General features: G+C 47.0%; 1 protein-coding gene across 1 annotated transcript in view; it reads right to left on the minus strand.

The window, feature by feature from the left end:
- Positions 1–498: 498 nt before the first annotated feature.
- STK10 (serine/threonine kinase 10) overlaps positions 499–27,617 on the minus strand; it is a 124,948-nt gene continuing 97,829 nt past the window's right edge. The window contains exons 13-19 of the mRNA XM_061393205.1: positions 18,854–18,946; positions 15,713–15,842; positions 13,463–13,587; positions 11,224–11,412; positions 10,599–10,724; positions 7,913–8,026; positions 499–2,955 (exon numbers count right to left, since the gene is read on the minus strand). Coding sequence (XP_061249189.1) covers positions 2,812–2,955; positions 7,913–8,026; positions 10,599–10,724; positions 11,224–11,412; positions 13,463–13,587; positions 15,713–15,842; positions 18,854–18,946 — 921 coding nt within the window. The 3' untranslated portion in view covers positions 499–2,811. The remainder of the gene's footprint in view (positions 2,956–7,912; positions 8,027–10,598; positions 10,725–11,223; positions 11,413–13,462; positions 13,588–15,712; positions 15,843–18,853; positions 18,947–27,617) is intronic.

A 27,617-nucleotide genomic window follows, 5' to 3' on the forward strand; every position in this document is an offset into this window, starting at 1 on the left:
CCCTGAATGAGATTTTAGAAGCATGGCCATCACTTTCTATATGGCAGAGAAGCCAGTGGTTAATTGTGTGTGTCTCTTGCTTGAGTGTAATGCGTGCAGCTGGTGGGAGAGGAGCTGTGGAGAAGACCGTGGAGTTCAAACTTCTGAATTCCATGGGCATCACCAGGGCTGTGAGCTTTCACCTGACCTTCCCCTTACCCAGCATGTTTCCTCATCTATAAAATGACAATGCCTTCCTCACAGGTTGTTGAAAGGATTCAGTAAGTTAATGTGTGAAAAACTCTTAGGGGCCAAATGTTTGCTGTTAAATGAGAATGATATAAATGTCTGTAGAGAAAATACATCAAATGTAACTTCTTCAAGAACAGAAACCCCGAAGTCTGACCTGCTATACACCCTGGGACGCACTCAGTGTACTCAGACAATAGTAAACCGTTTCCTGGGTAAGTCTGCCCTGCTTTCCCCACCCCAATCCAAGAGAAAAAACCCAAATGCAAAGAGTTTCTCACCTTGTTATTTTATTAGAAGCATATTTACATTCTTGCAGTTAACTTTGCAGAGAACACTTCACAAAAGTTTTTTATATAAAGTTTGGAAACTACATAAAAATAACTTCTCCATAAAAGGGAAAATATAAGTTAGTTCTATTTACTCTGCTAAAAACTGACTGAAGAGAAACAGTTCCGTCTGTCCCTTCCAGAGAAAACATTAGCACAGAACATGAAGAATACTGCATGGGCTTCCTCAGTGAGGGGCGTCATACTGGCTTAACGGTGAGCCTGGGAGACCCAAGCGGACCCCATCCAGAAAGGACGGGGGAGCTAGTAGGGCTCAGGCGGTGCTGAACAGAAAGCGGCAACTCCTTGAATGAGATTCCAACGTGAAGGACTTCCTCCTCAACCATGAGACGGGCCTCTCTCCTAACACTCTCTCTCATACCCCAGGCTACAGAAGGCAGTGTTGTAAACAAAGCCCCCCCCCCCCAAAAAAAAAAAACAAAGCCCAAATCAGCCCTGCCAACGGCCAACGCGAGACCCTTTGCCACTGCTGGCCTCGCCCGGTGGGACTGCGTCCGTGTCCTGTCGTTACACTGCTGCTAGTTCATGTTTCCCCAGCGCCCGTGCACCAGAGAGAGGCAAAGGGGATCATCATTTCCCTTATCTCACCTGTGGGAGACCTGAAAACTGTCCTTCTGGGTCAAATACTGAAGCAGGCAAGCCGAGCGCTCACTAACCTAAGAGAACCAGTGCCTTCCCACGGGCCTCGGGCATCTTCACCGCGTGTGTAAGTCTGTGGAACCGCAAGTCCCTTTTTCTATTGAATGGTTACCCTCCTTTCCCAAAATCCAGTTACAAGAGTACCCAGAAAACTCCAGGGACTTGCTGTAGAAAGACAGAACATCTAACCTTAACCTATAGGAGAGGAAGAAAGAGGAACTCTTCCCAGAGTGTTAACCACCCATCACCAGCAAACTCATGCCCAGAATCAGTACGCCCATTTGACTCGTCTCAGTCACCTTCATATTTTTCTGTTGTTGTTGTTTTTTATTTATTTATTTTTAAAAAGCAGATGTTTTCCTAAGGAAGACATTCATTTATATCAAGTTAGACATAAAGATGGGGAAAAAAAAGGTTTTCTTTGTAGATGAGTCGAATGCTGGGTTGAGCATTCGCTTTACCGGGTTATATACGCTCTAGCCTGTGGGGAGTGGAACCTCTGGGGGGCCGGCTGAGGCATCAAGGCCCAGGACTCCATCTGAGAGACAGAAGCTTTGCTTCTGTCTGGTTCCTGGGGGCAAGAAGCACTCCATATTTCTCCCTTATGTTTTTTCTCCCTGAACAGAAGGTGCAGTGCCTGTGAGCCTCTGTCTGAAGTGTGAGGCTGGACCCTGAAGTAGGAGGGAAGTGGCCTTCCTGGATCACCTGCAGACAGGATGGGCAACGAGAGACAGAGTGACTGGGCGGGGGAAGTCTATTCCTGAACATAGGATCCCTCTGTGGGGCCAAAAAGGCATCACAGACTGGCAACTCAGCCGGTACCGTCTGTGCCTCTGGGGCCAACACCCAGCACCCCCACCCCATACCAATGGCTCGCCCTAACATACTCTGTGGCATGGGCTCAGCCGGCAAGTACCTTCCAACACACCCAGCACAAGAGGCCCAGGGCAGAGGCAAGCCTGCGTAGCACCAGCGGGCCCTGTTCTGTGTGCATGGGAAGGGGGCGGGGACGTGCGTGCAGAAAGGGGGACCACAAGATGGCATGAAACCCCTGAGATCAAAATAAAGCGTTCAGGTTCTTCCCGTTCCACCACTGTGGAGGTGGTCTCAAGAGGAAAGCGAGCTGGGGGAACGGGGGTACCCCAAGCATCCGGCTGCAGACCAGGCTCTGCTGGAGCCAAAATGGCCATTATGAGCCCTGGTTCTTGTCTTCCACCGCAGGGAACGGCTGAAAAGCCCCCGAGAATTACAGGATGAATGAACCCACGGGGACCTCGGCGGCAGTGCTTCGAGCTCACAGACAGCACAAGTGCTGCTTTGGCAACAGGAGGGGCCTCGCGGCCACAGAACACCTGTTCCTCCTGGTCTGCCGCCCCACCGACAGCCCAGCTCACTGGGGCCCAAGTGGAGCACGCACAAGAGTCAGGCAGCCCGTCACGAAACCTCGCCCTCCACAGCAAGCGAGCACTCAGGGATGCCAGGGCCGTCGGGCACAGCTGAGGTGGCCTCAGCAAGGGGCTGGATTCGAGTGGCATGGAAGCAAGAAGGAAGGGGGTCCTGAGTTACTTGTTCACAGAGCAGCCCTGAGGGGCTGTTAAGAAGCAGCATCCGCAGAGCTGTAGGGGAAGAACTTGGTGACCTTGTTTGGGGAGGTGGGATTCGCACACTCTGACTCCTCGTTCATCTTGAAGAACATCTCCTGCTCTCGCTTTTTCTGGTTCAGATCTTCTTCCAGAGCCTAGGACAGAGGGCAGATGGAGCTCAGTCACATCACTTACTTAGGACACAAGTTCCCCCAACCACTGGACCACCAAAATGGTCTTCTCTGGAAATTTCTGCCCCCCCACCCCCCAGGCCTCAGTGCTCAGGTAACTCGATCTTCCCTCTTTCCTTTCCCAGAGCCCACCACCCAGAAGGTAAGTACCACCTCCTCCTTCCTACTGCCCCAACCATGCAGGAGTTGCCTGTGGGCCAAGAGTTCTGCTTTGGGGAAATGCCAATCTAGACAGGGCATGAGGGAACAGCAGAAGTGAGTCTGCTGGCAGGGAGCAGACAGATGACTGGAGAAAAACCTGAGGCACTAATAGAAGATGGAGGAAGAGCTTTAACAAGAGCTGTCTGAACTACACAGTGTTCCTAACCAGACTGCTGTCCTGCCAAGGCAGGGGGCTTTTCAAAATCTAAGCGCAGTCGTGCCACCCCGAGATTCTGATTCTGAAAATCTACTGTAGGACAGGGCTTCTTGACACTGTAAAAGCATATCATGTAGCTCCGAGGGGAGCATCAGGCAGCTGGACACACGCAAGTTTAACAAGATAAATAGTGTCCTACCAGAAAAATGTATTACGTTCTCCAAAAATACACATCCAGTTAAGAAAGGAAGCATGGAAACATATACACTAACATATGTAAAATAGGGGAGAAGGCGGTGGCACCCCACTCCAGTACTCTTGCCTGGAAAATCCCATGGATGGAGGAGCCTGGAAGGCTGCAGTCCATGGGGTCGCTAAGAGTCGGACACAACTGAGTGACTTCATTTTCACTTTTCACTTTCATGCATTGGAGAAGGAAATGGTAACCCACTCCAGTGTTCTTGCCTGGAGAATCCCAGGGACGGGGAGCCTGGTGGGCTGCCATCTATGGGGTCGCACAGAGTCAGATACGACTGAAGCGACTTAGCAGCAGCAGCATGTAAAACAGATAAAATAGACAGCCAGTGGGAATTTGCTGTATGACTCAGGGAACTCAAACTGGGGCTCTGTGACAAGCTAGAGGGGTGGGATGAGGTGGGATGTGGGAGGGAGGCTCCAGAGAGAGGGGACATATGTATACCTATGGCTGATTCATGTTGATGTATGGCAGAAACCAACACAACATTGTAATTATCCTTCCATTAAAAATTTAAAAAAGTTCCTCTAAAACTATCCAAGTATAACATTGAAATAATATTGCTGTGAGAAATATCAATGACCTCAGACATGCAGATGACACCACCCTTACGGCAGAAAGCAAAGAAGAACTAAAGAGCCTCTTGATGAAAGTAAAAGAGGAGAGTGAAAAAGTTGGCTTAAAGCTCAACATTCAGAAAACTAAGATCATGGCATCTGGACTCATCACTTCATGGCAAATAGATGGGGAAACAATGGCTGACTTTATTTTTTGGGGCTCCAAAATCACTGCAGATGATGATTGCAGCCATGAAATTAAAAGACACTTACTCCTTGGAAGGAAAGTTATGGCCAACCTAGACAGCATATTTAAAAGCAGAGACATTACTTTGCCAACAAAGGTCTTATCTAGTCAAGGCTGTGGTTTATCCAGTAGTCACGTATGGATGTGAGGGTTCGACTATAAAGAAAGCTGAGCGCCGAAGAACTGATGCTTTTGAACTGTGGTATTGGAGAAGACTCAGTCCACCCTAAAGGAGATCAGTCCTGGGTGTTTATTGGAAGGACTGATGTTGAAGCTGAAACTCCAATACTTTGGCCACCTGATGCGAAGAGCTGACTCATTTGAAAAGACCCTGATGCTGGGAAAGATTGAGGGCAGGAGGAGAAGGGGACGACAGAGGATGAGATGGTTGGATGGCATCACTGACTCAGTGGACATGGGTTTGAGTAGACTCCGGGAGTTGGTGATGGACAGGGAGGCCTGGCGTGCTGCGGTTCATGGGGTCGCAAAGAGTCGGACATGACTGAATGACTGAACTGAACTGATTTACAAATAAAGGAAATCATACCAGAAGACCAAAAAAAGAAAAAAAGGAAGCAGAGTGCAGAGGAAAAAAGCAGGGGTTTTACAGTCAAATGGGATTCAGCTCCATTAGCAGCTGGGTGGGCCCCTGCGTGTTCTGTTTTCTCCCCAGGTCTGTTTCTTCTAGTGTAAAATGGCAATCTCACTGTCTTCCTGGCAGGGCACTTGCAGACTAAATTAAAAACCAATGGGCTGGGATTTCCCCCTCATTGTCCAGTGGTTAGGACTTCGCCTTCCAATGCGGTGGGTGCGGGTCCAATCCCTGGTTGGACTTGCACGAGATCTTATGTGCCTTGAGGCCAAAAAACCAAAGCATAAAACAGAAGCAATACTGTAACAGATTCAGTAAAGACTTTAAAAATGGTACACATAAAAAATACATATATATATATATATTTTTTTTTTTTTAAAAAACGAATGGGCTGTAACTACTGAGTACTTCTTGCATGTCACACACTATGCTAAGTGTATTACAGCTTATTTAATCTTCACTCTATGAGATAGATACTATTATCCCCATCTTATAGATGGAGAAACTGAGGCTCAGAGAGTTTAGGTCACTTGCCCAAGGTCATTCAGCTACGTGGGGGCAGAAGCAAGACGGGTCTAACTTTAGAGTTCAGGCTCTGAAACGCTCCGCAAAGTCAGGCACACATGTGTTACTCAGTAAATGTGGGTTTGTTATTGCTTGCATTACAGAAGTAACCATTCACAGGAATGGACCAGCATTCTGTCTCTTAAAACTATTCTAGGATGCCCTGAAATAGTCTCAGCAAACTTAGCCCCTTAAGTTCACATTCCTTCAACAGTACTAAATTCTAGTGAGTTCTACCTTAAAGGAAAGATGGGGAAAGGACACTGTCTTCCCAGCTCCAGCTGATGGCTGTCATGTGGTATGACGGGCCCAGTGTTGCTAGAGCTCCTAAGTTTTCAAAAGAAACTGGAAATCCAGGTTTTTATGTAAAATTTCCTTATACTTAAAAAATTGGTAACTCAAAAAAGTCTTTAAATTGCTGTCTGTTGGCCAAACCTCTCTGTAAGCCAGTTCCAGCCTGTAAGCCGTCAGCTACCACTTTTATTTTAGCACAGAAAGGTTTAGTAACTGCCTAGGGTCTCACAGCTAGTAATGGGGGAGCAAAGACTTTCTCCCCTGTTTGTCTTACTTCAGAACCTATCCTCTTAAGCACTCCTCTCTTTTACCCCTATAGAACCTCTATGTCCTCTATATAACCCAGGGCAGTCAGCAGTCCTTCTGTAAAGGGCCAGACTGTAAATATTCCAGCTTTGCAAACATTAAGGTCTCTGGTAAAACTGCTCAACCGCTGTTGTAGTAGAAAATCACCCATAGAGGATATGTAAATGAACGCGCATGGCTGTGCTCCAGTAAAACTTTATTTACAAATACAGGTGGTGGGCCACATTTGGCCCGTGGGAACAGGCCTTAAAACACCTGTTTTAAGGGAAGAAATGTTATCTTCATCTTATAGCCGTAAAAAGCAAGGTTCAGGAGGAAAGGCTTGTCTGAGGCCACATTCTATGTTAACTATGACCCAAGCAACACCTTATTGAATTCACCAGACATTCTATACTTACTGAAAGAAAAAAATCTGAATTTTTCTAAAAATACTCCACAAGGTACCATCATCTCCCCTGGCTCCCCCAACATGGGCCACAGCTCAAAGCTGCTGATGGAAATCCAAGAGTGTAAAAACATTTATTCTAGAATGAAAATCATCACCTCTGGGTCAGTGTTCCACCAACAACCCAGGTAAATGAAAACAAATAAAAGTGAAAAAAAAGGAGAGAATGCATCTACAAAGAATTCAGGAAAAGAGGCAGCCACCACCAGCAAAGTCCAACACCAGCTCACCAAACACACACTTGGAATACCTCCCTAAGTCCAGGCACCCCCCTGAAGCAGTCTGGGAACTGATGCAGTTGCTGGAGGCAATGTCACCGTTCACTTTCAGATTCTCTCAGGATGTGCAAAGCATACAGAACCACTGGGTAAGAGAACCAGGCAAACATTTACTTCTGATACCAGAGGGAACCTATGTCAGCAGTATTATTGATGTGAGTGTCAAGTATCACAAGTCCCAGCAGACCACATGTGGTTACAAGTTAAGTGTGGACCTTTTAATCGGAAGGTCTGGGGCCTTGGCCAGCTTCCAGCCAGAAATCTCCATTAGCACAGGGAGGGAGGCCTCAACTCAAGGACTTCCAAGGCCACTCTGAGGCAGAGGTGGGCAGCCGCCTCCTGGCCAGACCTCAGTTAGAGCATGTAGAGCTGAAGATGCCCGCAGAACAGACCTCAGGGCTTAAGGACAGAGAATCAAGGACAGTTAGGGCAGCTTCATCCTCAGAGTTTAGAATGGAAGGAGATGAGTCTGTCCCTGGCCTATACTGTGGCCTAGGGACTTTCCACGTAACACTATATGATATTTCTATCTTCACTTTACAGATAACCACACTGAGGCCCTGTAGAGATTAATTTATCTGTCAACCTGCCAAAGCCATGGTAACCAGCTGTTTGGTCAAACACCAGTCCAGATGGCACTGTGAAGGAATTTTTTAGATGTGATTAACATGTAACTCAGTAGACTCTGAACAGAGCAGCTTACCTGCCATAATGAAGGTGGGCCTCGGTCAGTCAGCTGCAGGCCTTAAGAGGCAAGCCTGAAGCCCCACTGAGGAGAGGACTGTGCTCTGGACTGCCCTGGTGCTCAGGACCACAGCATCAACTCTCTCTGGCTCTCTAGCCTGCCGTCTGCCCTGCAGGTTTCAGACTGACCAGCCCCAACCATCGGGTGAGCCAGTTCCTTAAAATGAACCCCCAAGTCTGTATCTCATCCATATCTGTATCTCCACCCGCACCCTAGGCAGACACCGGTGGTCCAATGAAGCAGAGCCCTCCACAGGCCCAGCAGCCCAGACATGGTTACCTTTTTGCGCGGCCGGAGCTTGTCCCGCCATTCCTTCAGGTTCTGGTTATGGCTTTCGTCCAGGGCCTTCAGCTTCTGGGTTTCGTGCTCTATCAGGAGGTGACACTTTTCATTCTGGAACACATTCCAGGCAGGACAGGTAAGAGGCGCAGAGGGCTGAGTCATACCATGAGGCACCAGCACCATGCACTTATGTCTTCTTGATTATAAACCACATTTATACAAAACTATACACATGAATACAAATGCACCAAAAGGTGCCTGGAAGAATAGTCCAGAATATTAACATTAATAGATTTTATTGTGTAATAGGATCTGTAGCAGTTTTGCAGCTTTCTTTGTGCTTCCTGCATTGTTTGAATTTTTCAACGTGAACATTATGTCATTTTAACAAAACAATAAAACCATTAACAATAAATATGTGCCCTAATTGTACCACACAGAGGCAACCACTACAGAATTTTAGATATATTTCCTGTCAGGCTCTGTGCTGTGTGGTATTCGGCTCACCCTGTATATAAAATTCTGAAACGTGCCTCCCTCTTAACATTAGAATGTAAACAGTTCTACAAAGAATTAACGTTTTTTATAATCATGATATTTGATTCCTACAGAGTATCTTACAGTATGGCTTTATCTAATTTAAACATTCCTGTATTTTTGGCCAGCTTGGGTTGCTCTTAATCTTCACTGTTATAAATAGCATTGTCTTAAACATCTGTGCCGTATACTGAATTGTTTCTCCCTAAAATTCATTCTGTTGAATCTGTAATGTCCAATGTGATGGTATTTGGAGATATGGGGCCTCTGGGAGAGAAGGAGGTTTAGTGAGGCCAGGAGGACAGTGCCCTCGTGGTGGGGTGAGTCAGGAAGAGACCAGAGAGCTCACATGCTAAGTGCTCCATCCTATCTCCATCCCTCTTTCCCCTCCCCTCTCTCCCTCCTTTCCTCTCCTGTCTCTCTGCCACGTGAGGACACAGCAAGAAGGCATCCACTCCCCCGGAACCCAACCATGCTGCCCAAGCTGATCTCTGGATCCCAGGCTCCAAAACTGTAAGAAAATAAGCTCCTGTTGTTTAAGCCAGCCGGTCTCTGGTATTTTGTTACGGCAGCGTGAGATAAGATAATCTGTATGTATAAACATTTTGTATCTATGTAAGTTATATACTTTCTGTGTCACATACCATCCCTCCAGAAGAGATCTGTGACAAGGGATAAGGGCCGTGGACCTGCCTGAGGCTTGCCAACATCACTGCTCTCTCTCTGAGGCAAGTTATCTGCCTCACAAAACTGAACCTGGAACCTCCCACAGGGACAATTCCCTGTTGGCTCCTCACAGAGAATCAACCCTGCGGTTTATCACGCGTTTATAAAGCAGGGGGAAGGTGCCTTTATCCAGGTACCTCCACCCTCCTGGACTGGAGTAGAACTGCTGGGGGATTTTTACCTGGGGTTTCAAGCTCTAGGGTTCTAGGAATTTAGAAACCGCCTTGTGGGAACAATACTCATAGCTGCCCTGAGTACTTGTGGCCTGCCCAGAGCTGGCTGCTAGCTCTCTACAGCTTCTCTCAGTTGATCCTCACAGTAACCCCATGAGGCAGGGGTGGGAACATAAATACAGAAGGTGAGCAGGCTGGCTAAAATTCACGCGGCAACACGCAGCAGAGCCCCTGCCTGCCAGGATTCAACACCTGCAGTATTTCCTCCACACCCCTCTGCCCTTCCAGAAATTGCTGGGTGGATCTCACAGCCTCAAGAGTTTCCTGAGGTCACAGATGCTTGTGTCAGTGCATCTGTCAGGCAGAGCAATGCCTCGCTCCACCACAAGGGGGCTCCAAGTACCAACTCCTGGGCAAGGGCCCTTAGGGTGAGGCGAACTTGACTGGGATTCGAGAAACTTGAAGAGGTCAAGGATCTCCCCAAGGAAGGGGGTCACACAGGGGCTTGGCAATATCGGGATTCCTTTTCCTGACTTTATGGGAAAATTTTGAGCTTCTTACCATCAAGGATAATGGTAGCTGTAGGTTTCTGTAGATACTCTTTATCAAGTTAAGGAAGTTCCCTTCTGCTAATTAACATAAGCAGGTGTCAGCCTCTGTCAAATGCGTTTTCTGTATCTACTGATGATATGATCATGTGATTTTTCTTCTTTAGCCTTCTGATGTCATGGATTACATTAACTCATTTTTGTATACTGCACCAACCCTGGGGGGTAAATCCCACCTGGTCATGGTATATACTTCTTTTTATGTATTTTTAAATTCTGTTTGCTAACATTTCATCGGGGATTTGTGCATCTGTGCTCATGAGAGATACTGATCCTTGTAATGTCTGGTTTTGGTATTAGGGTTATTGGGACACCTTTTCCAAAGACACAGTGATGACCAAGAAAGCCAGCAACATGCCCAATGCCATGTCCTAGGCATAGCACTTTTGGCTCAGCTCTGCCATCTCATTCACAAAGCCTCACTCCAGTTCTACAAAATAGGAGTGATTACCTTGCCCCACACCTGTTTTATAAATGTGGAACCTATGGCATGGGAGGGGGACATGATGTGACCAACATCACAGAGAACAGCAGGATGGAAACAGCTCCACCCAGAGCTCCCCTGTCTGTAGGGTCCCCCCAGAGAGCTGCGCGCCCCCGGGGAGACGGGGGCAAGCACAGCGGGGCAGGGGGTGGTACCTGCAGCTGCTGCAGCTCACTCATGTTGCTCTCACACTGGGCCAACATGTCCCGCATCTGGTTCTCATGTTTCTGCTGCTGCTGCAGCCGCTCTGCCTTCTGCCTCTTTTCTTCCTGCTGGGAGAACTGCAACCGAGAACAAGTGAGGTCGCTCCCTCAGGAGACGCCCCGAGGGGCCAGGGTGTACACAGGCACAGTGTCCTGCGCCACTCAGGCAGGGTCCCCTGTGTGAAGTCCTCCCAGCCCCCGCCTTCAAGGAGCCCACAGACGGGCGGGACACTGAGACGTGCTAGGACAGTGTGTGGAGGAGGCAGGAAGCACAGGACTCCAGGGTCACCGACTCCATGCGCCCGAGCCACCTGGGTGACTCGTGAGTGGGGGTCTCAGGAGATGAAAAGGGTAGAAGCAGCTGCAGAATAGAAGCCCAGGAGTGACGGGGAGCGTGCATCAGAAAGCAACGCCAAGCCTCCTTCCTACCCACCAGAGGGGGTCAACGTGAGGCTTCCAGTCCACTCCTCTCTCCAAGACTGCTGCATCTTATATTTTATATTCCCCTAAATGTGTAAGATTCAGGCCCCACCACAACTGGGTCTGGCCCCACTCCAGGACACCCCAGGCCCCCGACCTGCTTGATCTTCTCACGCTGCTCAGCAGCGCTGCCCCCTCCGTTGATGTGGAGGCTCTTCTTGTACATGGCCATGCGCGTCTTGCCCTCGCTTCTCTGAATCTTGGGCAGCCGCGCCTTCTCCTGCTGCTGCCGCACCTTCAGCTGCTCGATCATGCGCTGGTTGTAGCGCTGCATCTGCTCGCGCTCCTGAGAGGGACACCCAGAGGGGACAAGGTCAGCTGCTGCTCCACACACACAGGTGTAGTCAGAGGTCAGGGCTGCCACACGCCCCTCAGGAGCCCAAGACCTGCGTGGTTCAGAATGCTCAGAACAAGGCTCGGCGTCATTTGACTTCTCTCTTAAGTAACATTTTCTATTTTCAATTTTAAAATTACCATTAACAATGTTTTAGAGTCTTACCTTCTGAATGCCTTCTCATTTAACCAATTGGTAGCATGCTATCCTGAGCTATTATCTCAGAGCAAAATGTACATTAATGGGATGGTTCCTCATTATTGATAGGTGTCAATTCATATTTTTTAAAGTCTTGATAAATTTGAATATTTTCCTTCACCTAACACTTGTATTTCAAAACTTGGCACAGGCATCACTTCTCCCAAGAAGCCTCCCCTGACTTTCTAGCCAGGTAGAGCATGCCACAGCCTTGGGCTGACTTCCAACACTGTACTTAGGTTAGGAGCTGTAATAACCCACACCAGATCTCAGTTTAACCTGTCTCTGTCCCCACTAAAAGGACTGAACCAAGACAACTGCACAGAAGTAGAGTGCTCCAGCCACACAGAAGGGGCCCTTCTCTGGGCTGGGGAGGTTAGGGAAGGCTTTCTGGCAGAAGTGGTATTTGAGTTGAGACTTAAATGTATTTTGAAAGACTTCAGACAACAGTAGAAAGCTACAGTAATCAAAACTGCATGGTGCTGGGAAATCTATGGCAGTCCAGTGGTTAGGACTCCTGAGATTTCACTGCCAAGGGCCCGGTTTGATCCTCGGTCAGGAAACTAAGATCCCACAGGCTGTGAGATAAATAATAAAATAAATAAATAAAAAAAACAAGTCTATCCAAAAAATAAAAAGGACAGTGTGGTATTGGTACAAAAACAGATATATGGATCAATGGAACAGAATAGAGCCCAGAAATAAACCTACACACCTACAATCAATCTTCAGCAATGCAAATCAAAACTACCATGAGGTACTACCTCACATTTGTCAGAACGGCCGTCATTAAAATGTCCACAAATAACAAATGCTAGACAGGGTGTGGAGGAAAGGGAGCAGTCCTGCACTGTTGGTGGGAATGAAAGTCAGTACAGCCACTATGGAGATCAGTACGGAAGCGCCTCAGAAAACTAAGCGCTACCGTATGATCCGTCAATCCCACTCTTGGGGAGACAACAGTATAATTCGAAAAGATACATGCACCCCTATGTTCATAGCACCATTCCAGTAGTGAAGACGTGGAAGCAGCCTACGTGTCCACTGACAGAGAACGGATAAAGCGATGTGCACACGTGTCCAGTGGAATACTACTCAGCCATGAAAACACAAAGGGATGCCTGCAGCATGGATACACCTAGAGATTGCCACAGTGAGCGGAGTGACAGACAGACACCAGATGATGTCACTTACCTGTGGAACCCAAAATAACGGCGCAACTGAACCTGTCTACAAACAGAAACGAACTCACAGAGAACAGGCCAGCTGCCAAGAGCAGGGTGGGGGTGGGGGATGGAGAGGGACCGACTGGGCTGTGGGGGTGGCAGATGCAAACCCTCACATTTAGAGCGTATAAACAACAAGGTCCTGCTGTACAGCACACGGACCTATATCCAATCTCCTGGGAGAAGCCATAATGGGAAAGCCTATTGAAAAAAGACTGTATATGTGTGTATATGTGTGTGAGTCACTTTGCTGTACAGCAGAAATTAACACAACATTGTAAATCAATTGTAACAAAAAAAAAGTAAAAAGTATTCTGAGAGAATGCATGGGAAAGACAAAGTGAAAATGGAAAGGAGGGCAGGACAAAAGAAAGGAAAAAGGGGGTAAAAGTGAGACATATACGTCAGGCGTCAGGGTCAGGGAGGGAGCTTCCATGATTCCTGGCCCCTGGATCTGAGGCAGGACGTTGCCGAGAACCTCTTGAGCCTCCCTTTGGCCAACCAGCTCCTCTCAGACGTGCGGGGTAGCCTCCCGGCCCCCCAGTGGCAGCCTGGGAACCGCGGGCTCGGAGCCTCACCTTCTCATGCTTGCGCAGCAGCTCATGCCGCTGGAGGAAGTACTGGTCTTTGAGCTGCTGCTTCACCAGCTGGTGCCTCTCCTGCAGGTGATGCTCCTCCATCTCCCACAGCGCCGCCTCCCGGTCTGCAGCGGGCACAGCACCCAGTGAGGTGCAGATGGCCAGAGCCCCCAGGCCCTCCCCTCCACTCCCGAGCCCGGTCTCCACACCGCAGCTGGCGATGGCGCCGCCTCCTCAGACTATGCTGGCTGAGCCACCAGCTAGGAATTTCCTCAGCACCTCAGGGATGAGAGCCCCCCGCAGCATGGTACAGCGGGAGGTGTTTGGAGTGTCAGGACGTCAGGAGCCAGAGAAACCAGAGACCTAGGCTAGAACCCAGCCAAAAAGTCTGCTCCAGGCCCCATTTTCCACCCCTGCCAAATGGCACACCATGGAGGGAGGAATACCCTTGGAAGACACTATTACATTCTATCCGCACTGCGCCTGCGCTTCCCTAAGGGGCAGATGGGAAGCGCTCATGTGGAAACCTAGGGAGAAGGTATGACACTCTTGTCACTACATCCTACTTTGAAAAATGGGTGGGACCCTCCGCATCCCATCTGTGCGTTTTGGAACATTACCTGGCATTTTATCACTAGAGTCCATTAGTGCTACAGGGCAGGGAGGTGGTGTCATGGAGAACCTCACACCCTGCGAGACGTAGCTGGTCCTGCTCAGCCCACTGTGAAAGTTCCGTTTATCTTGCTTCCCTCCCATCCCATGAAAGCCAGCATCTACCCACAGGACACCGAAACAGTGATTTGGCTTCCAAACCAATCAGAACCATAGTCCCACAAGTAGGATGGTTCTTACAGACCATCACGTGATAAGCAAAGGAAACAAGGGAAACGAACTTTTTTGAAACACCCGTGGCTCTGTTCAGGATGTCGGAATACCAAGGACTCCATTTTGCTTGGTCCACATTAAGTACTGGGCTCACACCGTTTAACTGCCCTGGCCATCGGAGTCCTGGCTGCAGTCCCCGGTATAATAATGAGCCAGAAACAGTACTTGGGTATCAGTCCTGTTTACATCTTTATGACAGACAGGGACCATTAGGTCCACAGCCCACAGGCACCAAAGTCCAGTTTTCACTCAGCCAGCTGCTGTAAATGGAGTTCAGACCACAGAGTTCTAGCCATTTGGAGCCTGCTTGCTTTCCATACCCCATAAAATTGTACCCAACATCTGCTGCTGCTGCTGCTGCTGCTGCTAAGTCGCTTCAGTCGTGTCCGACTCTATGCGACCCCATAGACGGCAGCGCACCAGGCTCCCCCGTCCCTGGGATTCTCCAGGCAAGAACACTGGAGTGGGTTGCCATTTCCTTCTCCAATGCGTGAGAGTGAAGTCGCTCAGTCGTGTCCGACTCTAGCGACCCCATGGACTGCAGCCTACCAGGCTCCTCTGTCCGTGGGATTTTCCAGGCAAGAGTACTGGAGTGGGGTGCCATTGCCTTCTCTGGCCATAAATAAGACAGCCTGGGGGCTATATAAAGACCCCAAGCCCTGCGTCCTCCAGAGCGCCCTACCCAGAGCCTCCCCAGCAGAGCTCCCCACGCTGAAGGCCTTCGCCCAGACACGTGAGCTCGCCCCGCCGAGGCCCGTCTTCCAGGCACCCCTCTGCCCGCCGCCCCCGCACTGTTGTCTCTGGACAGTCCCGAGCTGGGAGGGGCCTGCCAGCACCAAACCTGCCCACACCCCACCCGCCGGGGACTGAAGGGCGTGGCTTCCAGAGAAGGTCTGCATCCAAGGCCCACTCGGCCGTTCGCGAGCAGTGCAACTCTGGCCAAAGCACAGCCACCCTCCAAGCCTCGGCTTCCTCATCTCTAAAAACGGGCGTGATGAAGGTACAAGATGAAGGCACACGGCTTGGCAGAGGAGGCGTTCAACATGTGATATGGCTGCTCTGATGGGCTCTGGATTCTGGCCGCACCTCACCACCCCACTGACCGGCTCACTGATTCTTTAATACAGTTTCCACCCATTCTACGTCGCTTCTTGTTCTCCTTCCTTCCTTGACGTGTGCCAGCATGTTAAATCGTGTTATTGATAATGGTCTCTCTGCCTCAGTCTTGACTTCAGTGGGGGTTTTCCTCCTGTTTCGCCACGAGGCTGATGTCTGGTCTTAGGGTGGAGAAGTCTCAGCGTCCGTCCCGCCCAGGGCTGGGCCATCCACTCAGGCCCGACGTGCACCCCGCTCTCAGGCACCCACCTCGAAGGAGCTCCTGCTTCCTCGTGAGGCACTCGCGCTCCTTGTCGCAGATCTCCCGCCTGTTGTCGGCCGTGATCCTCTTCATGGCCAGCTCCAGGTCTTCCTTCTGCTTGGCTACGAAGTCCCGGTCCTGTTGAGTATTTACAATTTTAGGGGTGAAAATTCCCTGGCGGTCCAGTGGCTAGGACTCCACTCTTCTCTCTGCCCAGGGCCAGGGTTCAATCCTGCTCAGGGAACTGAAATCCCACAAGACACATGGCACAGCCAAAAAAAAATGTTTCAATAAAAAAATTTATAAAATTTTAAGTGTGTTTTTGGTTTTGTTGTTCTTTTCTTAGAGATACATATTGAGGTACTTACAGATGAAATGATATGAGGTCTGGGATTCAATTCAAAATAATACAGTAGAGTGGGGAAGTGAGCAGATAGGGGTTGATAATTGCTGAGGTCAGGTGATCTGTATATGGGGTGGTTGTTCAGCCACACAGTCATATCCAACTCTTTACGGTTATTATATTATTATACCTATTTGTGCCAATGTTTTTAATTTTCCTTAATAGTAAAAGCTAAAATTTAAATTTAAAATTTTAGCTACTATATATGACGTAGATAACCAACAAGGACCCACTGTCTAGCACAGAGAACGATACTCAATATTTTGTAATAACCTGCAAGGGAAAAGAATCTGAAAAAGAATATATATATACACACACACATATATATCTGAATCACTATGCTGTATACCTAAAACCAATACAACATTGTATACTTCAATAAAAAATACTAAATTAAAAAATTTAAAACTTTAGGAAACATGTTAAGAAACTAAAATTTGCACTAATCTTACCACTCATTGCTAGCAGCTGGTTTTGGTACATTTATACAAATGTATCTACACCTGTTGTTTCAAAAATTACTTTTAAAGACTTGAAGAGATATTTATACACCCATATTCATGGCCCTATTGTTCACAACAGCCAAGGGATTGGAAACAACTCAAGTGTCCATAAACAAATACAGATAAACACAGTGTGGTGTACACATACAGGGGATCTTATTCAGGCTTTAAACGGCAGGAAATCCTTATACACGCTACAATGCGGATGAACCTTGAGGACGCGGTAAGTGAAGTAAACCAGACACAAAAGGATAAGTAATGTATAATTCCATTTGTATGAGGTCAAATTTGTAGAGACAGAAAGTAGAATGGTGGTCGTCAGGGACTGGAGGGAGGGTGTCGTGGGGAGTTCTTGTTTAATGGGTACAGAGCTTCTGTTGTGAAAGATAAAGAGTTCTGGAGATGGATCGTGGTGATGGTAATGCACAATGATGTTAATGTACTTAGAATCATTTAAACGTGGGTAAGATATCAAATTTTATGTCAATTTTACCACAATTTGTAAAAATTATTAAAAAGACTTTTCCATGTCATAATGTAACCTTCTATCAAAAATATATTTTAATGGCTGAATATATTTCATGGTATAACTACACCCTAACTTATCAAACCAATACATAACAGGTTGCTTATAGATTTTCTTTTAGATACTGCTGCTCTTCACATTCTGGTAGCTAAATGTCCTTGAGCCTCTGTGATAACTCATCTGTAAGATGAGCCCTCGTAGCAGAAAATCTAGGCCAAAGGATGGATTTGGGGGGCTCTTAATACATTTTTGAGGCTCTTGATGCAATTGCCAGGTTTCCAAGGGCCAATCTGCTCTTGCTCTCAGGGGAGGAGGGCCTGTCTCCCCGCCACTCCCCAGCACTGCATTCTTCCTCTAGTCACAGCATCGAGGACAGGTTGGAGGAAAGCAGGAGAGTCTGGAGTCAGATTCAGTTTGAGGCCTGGGACCCCACTGTTAACTGTGCACCGTCAACCCTCCAAGCCCTAGTTTCTTCCTCTGTGAAGGGAAAAACAAGCAGCACCTATCCTGGTAAGCTGTGAACACTGAACTAGATAATATATTAACACAAATACATTTGTAATGGCAGACTCTAATGTTCTTTGCATTTGGGGACAGAGGAAGTGGGAGAAGATGGGAGCACGAAGTGGGAAGAAGGCTGGTGAGGCTGCAGCAGAGGGGACTGCGTTCGGCTGGGAGAGGCGGACAGGAACCAGACCTCCAGGGCCTTGAAAACACACGAGAAGGCTGAACTGGTCAGATGAGTAAAGTGAAGGTTTATCTGTATGAGGGCTTAAAGGCCGGGATTTGGGGGGAGGGTGTCATGATCAGATCTGATCAGATTTGGAATTCGTGTTGATCACACCAACTGGTGTGTGAGAAAGAGCTGCAAGAGCTTCAGGGAAACCAGCTGGGAGGTTACTGAAGTAGTCCAGGCAAAAGACAACAAGCTCAGGGGTCACAGAGATGCTGACAACTTGATGGATCCAGAGAGAGTTTGGAGATTAAAAAAAAAAATCCAAACTCTGAGAAGCAGTGACAAACTAAGGGGAAAGAGGCGCCAGGAATGACAAGGCCTGTGGTCTCACAGCACAGTGGAGGACAGTGACCCCTCGGAACTAAGGGAACAGGCCAAGGTCTGGGGGACCTGGGCCTGATGTCTTTGAGACTCCAAGCAGGCAGATGGATATACTGGGTTGGTCAAGGAGATGTGATGTACAAACAACCGTAAAACAAGGCAGGAGGTGCTAAAGGCTTTGGGAGAGATGGAAATAAATGTCTGTGGTGTCTCGCAGAGATGGGAGAGCTCACTTCCAGCTGGAGTGAGGGCTATCAAGGAAGGCTGCATGGGAGAGGTGATGAAGGATAACCAGGATGATCTGGTTTAGATGTTCAGAATAAGGGATAGGGGGGTCTCCCTAGTGGCTCAGTGGTTAAGAATCTGCCTGCCAAAGCTGGAGACTCAGGTTCAATCCCTGGATCGGAAAGATCCCCTGAGAAGGAAATGGCAACCCACTCCAGCATTCTGGGAAATCCCATGAACCGAGGAGCCTGGCGGGCTACAGTCTATGGGGTTGCAAAAGAGTTGGACATGACTGAACACAAGCAAGAATAAGAGATAGGTGAATATTCAAGGGGCAGGGCACGGACACAGAGAAGTACTTGGGGCACCATTCAGGGTCTCAAACCTGGGACTCCCCAACCCCTCCAACCCCCCAACTCAGGGACAAGGACTCACGAGAAGCTGCTTTTTCTGAGTGTGCTCCTCCATCTTCTGCTTCATGCTCTCCTTCCGCTGCTGCCGGGGGAGCTTCTCCACCTCATTCTTCACCTGCACCAGCAACAGCAGAGAATTGCGGGGTCAGGGTACCCTCTCACACTTCATATCAAACAACCCTTCAATCCCAGAACTCCTGGGCCAGGGAGACTGAAGACAAGGCTCAGCTTTCTAGGCACTAGCCCCCACCCTACTCTCCACCCCAGTGACAGAGGGCACCCCCAGCCACCATTCTGCTGCTGGCTCCAGTTTCCAAGGCTCCGCCAGAGCAGATAAGTGCTGTTTTTGCTGTTTGGTATCCATGCCCCTTCTTTTGACGACAGTACCTCAGTTTCATTTAGGGCAGTGTTTCTCAACCTCCTTTTAAACTGTTGTCCCCTCAGAAGCCCTTCTCAACATTTTTTCATAGTTACCAACCTCCATGAAATGTTAATCCCACAAATAACACTGTCAATCTGTTAAACTATATATTATCTAAGATGTTTTTAATTCCTTGGGGGTGATATCACCCTGGCTGAGAACGCATGTCTTAAGTAGGTCCCATTCCGTGTCTGAGATTCAGGTATAACTGATGTCTCAACCCCAACTGACCCCAGGCTGAGCATAAGATCGAGGCTGTCTGTCAGCATGTTCCATGCCTTGGCATCAGAGACTGGTTCAGAGATGAGCAAGCGGTCTTGCCGGGCTAGTGAGAGCTTCAAGATGTTTGCTAAACTACTGGGGAAAGCCACTCTCTGCCCTTCAGGGTTGCTGATCTGGGAGGATGTAGGTCATGGTGGGCCACGCTGGAGGGATCCGCCCGAGACAGAATCAACTCAGGGAAGCAATCTTAAGAGATGAGGAAGGTGACATTTCTGGCTTCCTGGTCAGAGGCTAACAGTATTTTCAAGCCAACCAGAAGTGGGTTTCTGTCTTTGATAACACAAGAAAGAGAAGCGATTCATGACACTTCTCTGTAAGGAACCTAGATTTCCTCAGACAGTTTTCTGTGAATAACTTATATCTTTACAGGCACCTGATATCTCAAAACATACACTCACTGACAGGTTCCTTAGGAGCAGCAAGTGAGGGTAAAAATACTGTGATTAAAAAAAGAGCATTCCGGGAGAGTTCTGCTTCTGACATAATGAGGTAAATCAATACAACCTCTCTTTCCTGCTGAATACAGTGAAAAACTCTGGATAAAATACAAAAAGCAACTACCTGAGGACTCTGAAAAGTAAACAAAAGAAGGCGACTATGAAAGGGAGTCAAGACTTAGAGAAAGGCTGGTACTGGGGGTGAGTTTCCCTTTTTTCTTTTTCCTTTTGCTCTCCTAGCTTTGCCCCAATCCTGGACAGTGACGCTGTGAAAAAGTAGGTAAAACCCTAACAAACCTCATGTTTCTGGCCAGAGAACCAGGCAACAGTCAGTAAAATTAACAAACCTTTAGCCAGATTGACAAAGGAGGAGGAGGACGAGGAGAGGGAAAAGGAGGCAGGAGAGAAAGAGGCTACGACAACACAAACCACCACATGAGGAGCGAAAGAGCAACCACCACAGACCCCACGGCCACGGAAAGGGCGCCAAGGGAGCACCAGCAGCAGCCCAGCCCATTCGGCGAAACAGACAAATCCCTGGAAGGAAAGCACCCAAGCACATTCAAGAAGAAATGAAGAAAACTAGAGCAACATTAAAATAAAACCACAGACCGATATACTTTCAATGAATACAGACTCAAAAATCCTCACCAAAATAACAGCAAATTCAATCTAGTAATATATCAAAAGGAAAATACATAATGAGCAAATGGGCTTTATCCCAAGAATGTAAAGCTCATTCAATATGTGAGAATCAGTCAATATAATTCACAATATCAGTACACTAAAGAAGAAAAACTATATGATCATATCAATATAGGAAAACCGTTTGCTAAAATTCAACATCCACTCATGACAAAATCTATTAGTGAACTAGAAATAGAAGGGAACGTCCTTAATCTGAAAGACAGCATCTACAAAAACCCTAATGCTAACATCATACTTTACTAATGTTTCCCCCTGAAGACTGGGAACAAGGCAAAGTCGTCCACTGCACGGCTCCTGTTTAACATCCACTACAGGTCCCTGCCAGCACGATAAAGCAAGAAAAATAAACAAAAAATGTATAGATTAGAAAGAAAGAAAGAAATATGATAAACAATAAGGTCCCACTGCACAGCACAGGGAACTACATTCAATATCCTGTGATAAACCGTGATAGAAAAGAATATGGACTTCCCCGGTGGCTCGGCTGGTGAAGAATCCACCTGCAATGCGGGAGACCTGGGTTTGACCCCTGGGTTGGGAAGATCCCCTGGAGAAGGGAAAGGCTACCCACTCCAGTATTCTGGCCTGGAGAATTCCATGGACTGTATAGTCCATGGGGTTGCAAAGAATATGAAAGAGAATATATATTTATGTATAACTGAGTCACTTTTCTGTACAGCAGAAATTAACACAACATGCTAAATCAACTATACTTCAATAAAAAATTTTAAAATAAAATAAAAAGGAAGAAATAAAACTGTTTGCAAAATTGTTGTCTATGTAGAAAAATCCCAAGTCGATTTTTTTTCAAAAGTCCTAGAACTGATGAGTTTAAGCGTGATCAATATACGGGGCTCAATATACCAATATTTTCCTATACTCTAGCTTTGACATTAGAAATTGACATTAAAAAATAGTATCTTGTACAATAGCACAAATGAACTAAATATAATTCTTACAAAATATATGCTGAATTTGTATGCTGAAAACTATAAAACACTAAGGAAGGATGTTAACGAAGACCTAAATGAATGGATATATTATGTTCATAGAAAGGAAGGTTCAATATTGTTCTGATTCCATTCTCCCTAAATTGATCCATGAATTCAACTCAATCTCAATCAAGTATTCCAGCAGATATTTTTACAGAAATCAATAAGCTTATTCTAAGATATATATAGATGGGCAAAGGAACTAGAATAACCAAACTAATTTTGGAAACAAGGAATAAAGTTGGAGGACTCACACCACCTGATTTACTGTAAAAATATATTTATCAAGACATTGTAGAATTGGTGAAAGGTAGACAAACAGATCAATGGAACTGCATATAGTCCAGGTATAGACACACACAAATATATGGTCAATTGATTTTGCATAAAGATGCAAAGGCAGATCAATGGAGAAAGGACAGTCCTTTCAGCAAATGGTGCTAGAAAAGTGGACATCCATAGACAAAACCACACTAATAACGGTGAACCTCACCCACACGTTACACATCTAACGTAGAACTTAAAACTGTAAAACATCTGAAAGAAAGCATGACCTTGAGCTATGCAAAGATATCTCAGATATGCCACTAAACACACAATCCGTAAAAGAAACAGTGGTAAAGTAGACTTCATCAGAGTAAGTGCTTCTGCTTCATGTAAGACACTGTTAGAAGAACCAAAAGACAAGCCACAGATGGGCAGCAAACATTTGCAAAATATATAACTGACAAAGGACTGTATCCAGGATGTAAAAAGAACTGTCAGAATTCAGTAATAAAAAAATAAATCACCCAGCTAATAAATGAGCAAAAGATTTAAACAGCTACCTTGTCAAAAAAGATATACAGACAGCAAATAAACACATGAAAAGATATTCAACATTAGTCATTAATGAAATGCAAATAAAAGTCACAATGCAATTTCACTTCATGGCTTTAGGTTTGTAATCCAAATCCTGCCCCTGTATTCTTTAGCCTTCTTTAGTCTTAGATTAGGGTTTCTCAACCTTGGCACTATTGACTTTTGGAGCCAAATAATTCTTTTTTGTCGGGGTTTCCTATGCACTATAGAATGTTAATAGCATCTCTGACCCCTACCTACTAGATGCTATAACCAGTCCTTCTCCCCAGTCATGACAACCAAAAATGTTTCTAGATATTGCCGAATATCTACATGGGGATGGACAAAAAGAGTCCCTGCTTGAGAACTACTGTCTTAGACATCCTCATAAGATATCTCAAAAATTGCATTTGTGCCACTTCACCCTCCATATCCAAGGGCTCCCCTAGATATATGGTACATAATGATAATTTAGCACCTGTCTAGAGTTTGTCAAAATGCCACTGCCAGCCCCACTCAAGGCATCATACAGTTGAAAAGACCCACTAGCTTAGAAGGGTGCTTTTCAAGCTTGATGAAGTAGTTTTCCAGGACAGATGAGAAGCAGCAGTTTAGAAAGGGTCTGGAGGTTTCTGCTAAAGGCACTGAACACTGTGAGAAGTGTTATGCCACTCAATGGAGGGAGAGAGGAAAAGGCCATCCAGAGTCGAGCCGCATGGGGCTTGGCAAAGGGGCATTTGGACCTCCTTGTAAGAAGCCGCTGAGGGCAGGGATGTACCAGCACCACTCTGACTAAGGGCTATAAAGACAGGCTCCCTACTCAATGTCAGAAATCCTGCTTTCTCATCCAACTGCCCATCTTTGGAACAGTCCCTGGACTTGTTTCCCATTCTCTCATCAGAAAAACTTATCTGGCTTTTAACTAAAATTTCCAGGGTCCTTCCAGGAGTATAATTCTGTGGCATTATAGAGATCCAGACTATTTAAGAAGTAGTTAAATCATGTTTAATGAGTTTTGCCTAGGAAGGCAAGGAAACAGGGTTCTGGAAAGATTCCCTTTAAGACTGAATCTGTTCTCACATTTAGGGGATCTAAGAAGTAAGCTACAATCGTCAACTGAGTTTCTCACAGATATTAAATGTACCGTGTGTATGGGCAATGAGAAGCATACCATCAATTCCATCCTCACAAAATATATTTATTATATTTCTATGCGCAGACATACACAGTACTGGGTTTAATTATGTGAAACAAAAACGAAGAATAAATTTTTCCCCATTCAACTAGCTTACTAATAATGATTTTTCCTATATGCATACCTTCTAAGTGCAGGAAGGTCATTAGCATGATAAATATTTCATAATAATTGCTGTAACCTTGAGAGTCCCTTGGACTGCAAGGAGATCCAACCAGTCCATCCTAAAGGAGACCAGTCCTGGGTGTTCATTGGAAGGACTGATGCTGAAGCTGAAACTCCAATACTTTGGCCACCTCATGCAAAGAGTTGACTCATTGGAAAAGACTCTGTTGCTGGGAGGGATCGGGGGCAGGAGGAGAAGGGGACGACAGAGGATGAGATGGCTGGATGGAATCACTGACTCGATGGACGTGAGTCTGAGTGAACTCCGGGAGTTGGTGATGGACAGGGAGGCCTGGCGTGCTGCGATTCATGGGGTCGCAAAGAGTCGGACATGACTGAGCGACTGAACTGAACTGAACCATGAAAGAGGCCCCAGGAGGCATCTCAAGTTTTACCCTCTGTTATTTTTGTATGTTTTCTATGCCTGAGATCAAATCATGACCAGCCTTCTCACATTCAATGTGTGGTAGGGAAATGGACAGGGTGAACCCTGCCTTGCTCTGAACTGGTTAAAGAAAACTCCACACTGGGACTTCTCTGGTGGTCCAGTGATAAAGAATCCACGTGCCAATGCAGATTTGATGCCCAGTCTGGGAAGATCCCACATGCCGCGGGGCAACGAAGCTCGTGTGCCACAACTATGGAGCTGGTCATCTAGAGCCGTGAGCCACAGCTACTGAGCCCACACAGTGCAACCACGGAAGCCCATGCACCTGGACCCTGTGCTCTGCAACCGAGAACCCGCCACGAAGAGAAGCCCGTGCACCCAACGAGAGAGGAGCCCCACTCGCTGCAACTACAGAAAGCCCACGCACAGCAGCAAAGACCCAGCCAAAAAGAAAAGAAAGATATAAACTTGTTTAAAAAGTCCACACAGATCTGAGTATGGTGCCCCTCGCCAGCACCCACGTGTGGATTTCTCTGGTGCAGCGCTGGGCTGGCTAATGCACCCGCCGATATTTAAGTCTGCTCACCTGGGCATCCTACCCATTCCCACTTTCGTCCCTCACCCCTGCTGGTGCATCCTAACACCAATCCAAGGGCCATGGGCAGGCGGTCTCTACCCAAGCCGGCCATTCCTACTGGGCTTCACCTGCACAGAGGTGACCTTAGCAGTCAAAGAAGGCCTCTGACTATGAAGTAGGCCGTGGCAGGATACGGAACCTTCGAACACTTTGGGGGGTGTTCCGTGAAGCAGAGCCCTTCACTGGTCCCACCAGCAGGAATCCTTAGATATAACAAGGATAATGGTAAGCATGACCCGAGGGGCCACCGTGCAGTAAGTGCTTACGAGGTGCCAGGTGCCTGGCGGGCACTCTGTCATTTAGTCTGCATCTAGAACAGCCTCCCGGGCGATCCTGTCATTACCTGCTTTCACATGTAATGACAGAGGCTTGGTGAGTTTAAGCAGCTTGCCTGAGTTCAGAGTCAGCATTCAAACCTGGGTCTCTGACCCCAGGCTCCACATAAGCACTCCTCATAACGCCATTCTAACAGGACTTGCTTTTTTCTTTACAAGCTGAAGAAACCATCACTCTCCTTTACGCCCTCAGATAGACATGTAGCACGTTCTCAAACTTCTTAGAACCATGTAACTCTTCCCATGTTGACAGCCTCTTACAACAAGGGCAAGTCCGAGGACAGGGGCTGTACATGATTTGCTCATCACTGCCCAAGAGTAGAAGCTTTAAAGATATATACGGATGAACAAAACCTCAGCAATTAGCTCTGGAAACCAGAAGCAAACGCCAGCCTACGCTTTGCCTGGCTCCACCATGAAGCCAATTGAAGCCAGCAGCTCTGTTCCTGCAGGCCAGGTCCTGTCCACAAGAGCGCTTCATGGAAGGACAGGGATAGGATCACAGTCTTACTAAACAACAGAGGCCAAAGGCACAAAGATGTCAAGCTTTTTCTTTCTGTGAAAACTTTTTGAAGAAGAACACCCAGGAAATAAGAAAATTAAAAAAACTGAACCTGAGCAGAAGTGCAAGTATCAGACCCTACACACGGCCTCAGAATTTACTGACATAGTGCAGGGAGCTCAGCTCGGTGCGCCTAGAGGGGTGGATGGGGCGATGGCGGTGGGAGGGAGGGGGTAAATGCACATGTACAGCTGAGCCACCTCGATGTACAGAAGAAACTAAAACAGCATTGGAAAGCAACTCTACCTTGATTTAGAAAAGAAAAAGGAATTCACTGACAGGAAGGAATTCACTGACAGGCTGAGACCGCACCCCACCCCCTCCACCAAAATCCTGGCAGCAACAAGAATTTTCAACTTTGTTAAACATCAGTGCCAGCAAAGGGAAGGAACTGTGGCAACCTCCCACTCCTTCCCATCCCAGGCCCTGCCTCCACAGCCAGCTCTTTTTCCCACTCTTAAATCCCCACGACTCCTTCCCCACCCACACACACAAAGGGTGTGCATACAGGGCAGAGTGAGGAGCCAGGAGGAAACTGGAATTTACCTACTTCTCACCGAATGCTCACAGCATCTGTGAGAAATGCACGGTTAATAGCAATGAATCAAATGCAAACTCCCGCTTAGGAGTCACGTCTGTGCATGATTTGGCCCCTACCTGATTTTATCCCACAGTCATCTCCCCAGCACTTCCAAATCTCCTACCACCCTGACCATTTTTCAGCTCTTCGCACACCCCAAGCTCTTTGCCATACCTCAGGGCCTTTGCATATACTATTCTACCCTCCTGGAAGCATCCTCTTAACCAGAGGATGCTGGTTAACCAGCCTATTTGCTCTCACAGCAAGTATTACTATGTAACGGGCAACGGTTTTATTTATTTAATATTGTACTTTGTTTCTCTAGCTTCCCTGGAAATTAACAAACTCCTTGAGGAACCCTATCTATTTTGTTCATCACAGTGTCCCTGGTACCCCATTCAGTGCCACACAGGTAGGTACTCAACACAACCGTCCCTGAATAACTCTCACAGTGACAGAAGACAGCCAGAACTCAGGCCAGAACTTGGGAATATCATTGGTTTGGTTCCAGACACCCACAATAAGGTGAAGATTGCAATGAAGCAAGTCCCGTGAATTTACACTATATTGTAGTCTGTTAAGTGTGTGAAAGTGAAGTTGTTCAGTCGTGTCCGACTATTTGCAACCCCATGGACTGTAGCCTACCAGGGATTTCCAGGCAAGAGTACTGGAGTGGGTTGCCATTTCCTTCTCCAGGAGATCTTCCCAACCCAGGGATTGAACCCAGGTCTCCCGCATTGTAGGCAGATGCTTTACTGTCTGAGCCACCAGGGAAGTCTTTAAGTGTGTTATTATATGCATGTCTTAAAAAACTGTATATAAGGGAAACATGTTTTATTGCTAAAAAATGCTAGTCATCATCTCAGCCTTCAGCAAATTGTAGTCCTCCTGCAAAAATAACCATCACCAATCACCATGGCAAATATAAAGTCTGAAATAGTCAAGCATTACCAAAATGTGACAGAGACAGGAAGTGAGCAAATGCTGTTGGAAAAAATGGTACAGAAAGACTTGCTCATGGGAGGGTTGCTACAAACCTTCAACTTGTAAAAAGAAAGCACAACATCTGCTAATGTGCAATAAAACACGGTCTGCCTGTAGCTTGTCCAAAGCCTAGCAGTTAGCTTTGAGCCACAGTGCCAAAGACTTAGAAACAAGCCTGCCTCCCAAGCCTGTGCTCCCAGCACTGGAGCTGCGATGTGTTTAGTACCAGCCCCTCCCCTCCCAACCCCACATATCTCAGC

Source organism: Bos javanicus, chromosome 20, assembly GCF_032452875.1.
Source record: "Bos javanicus breed banteng chromosome 20, ARS-OSU_banteng_1.0, whole genome shotgun sequence".
Taxonomy (NCBI): Eukaryota; Metazoa; Chordata; class Mammalia; order Artiodactyla; family Bovidae; genus Bos; species Bos javanicus.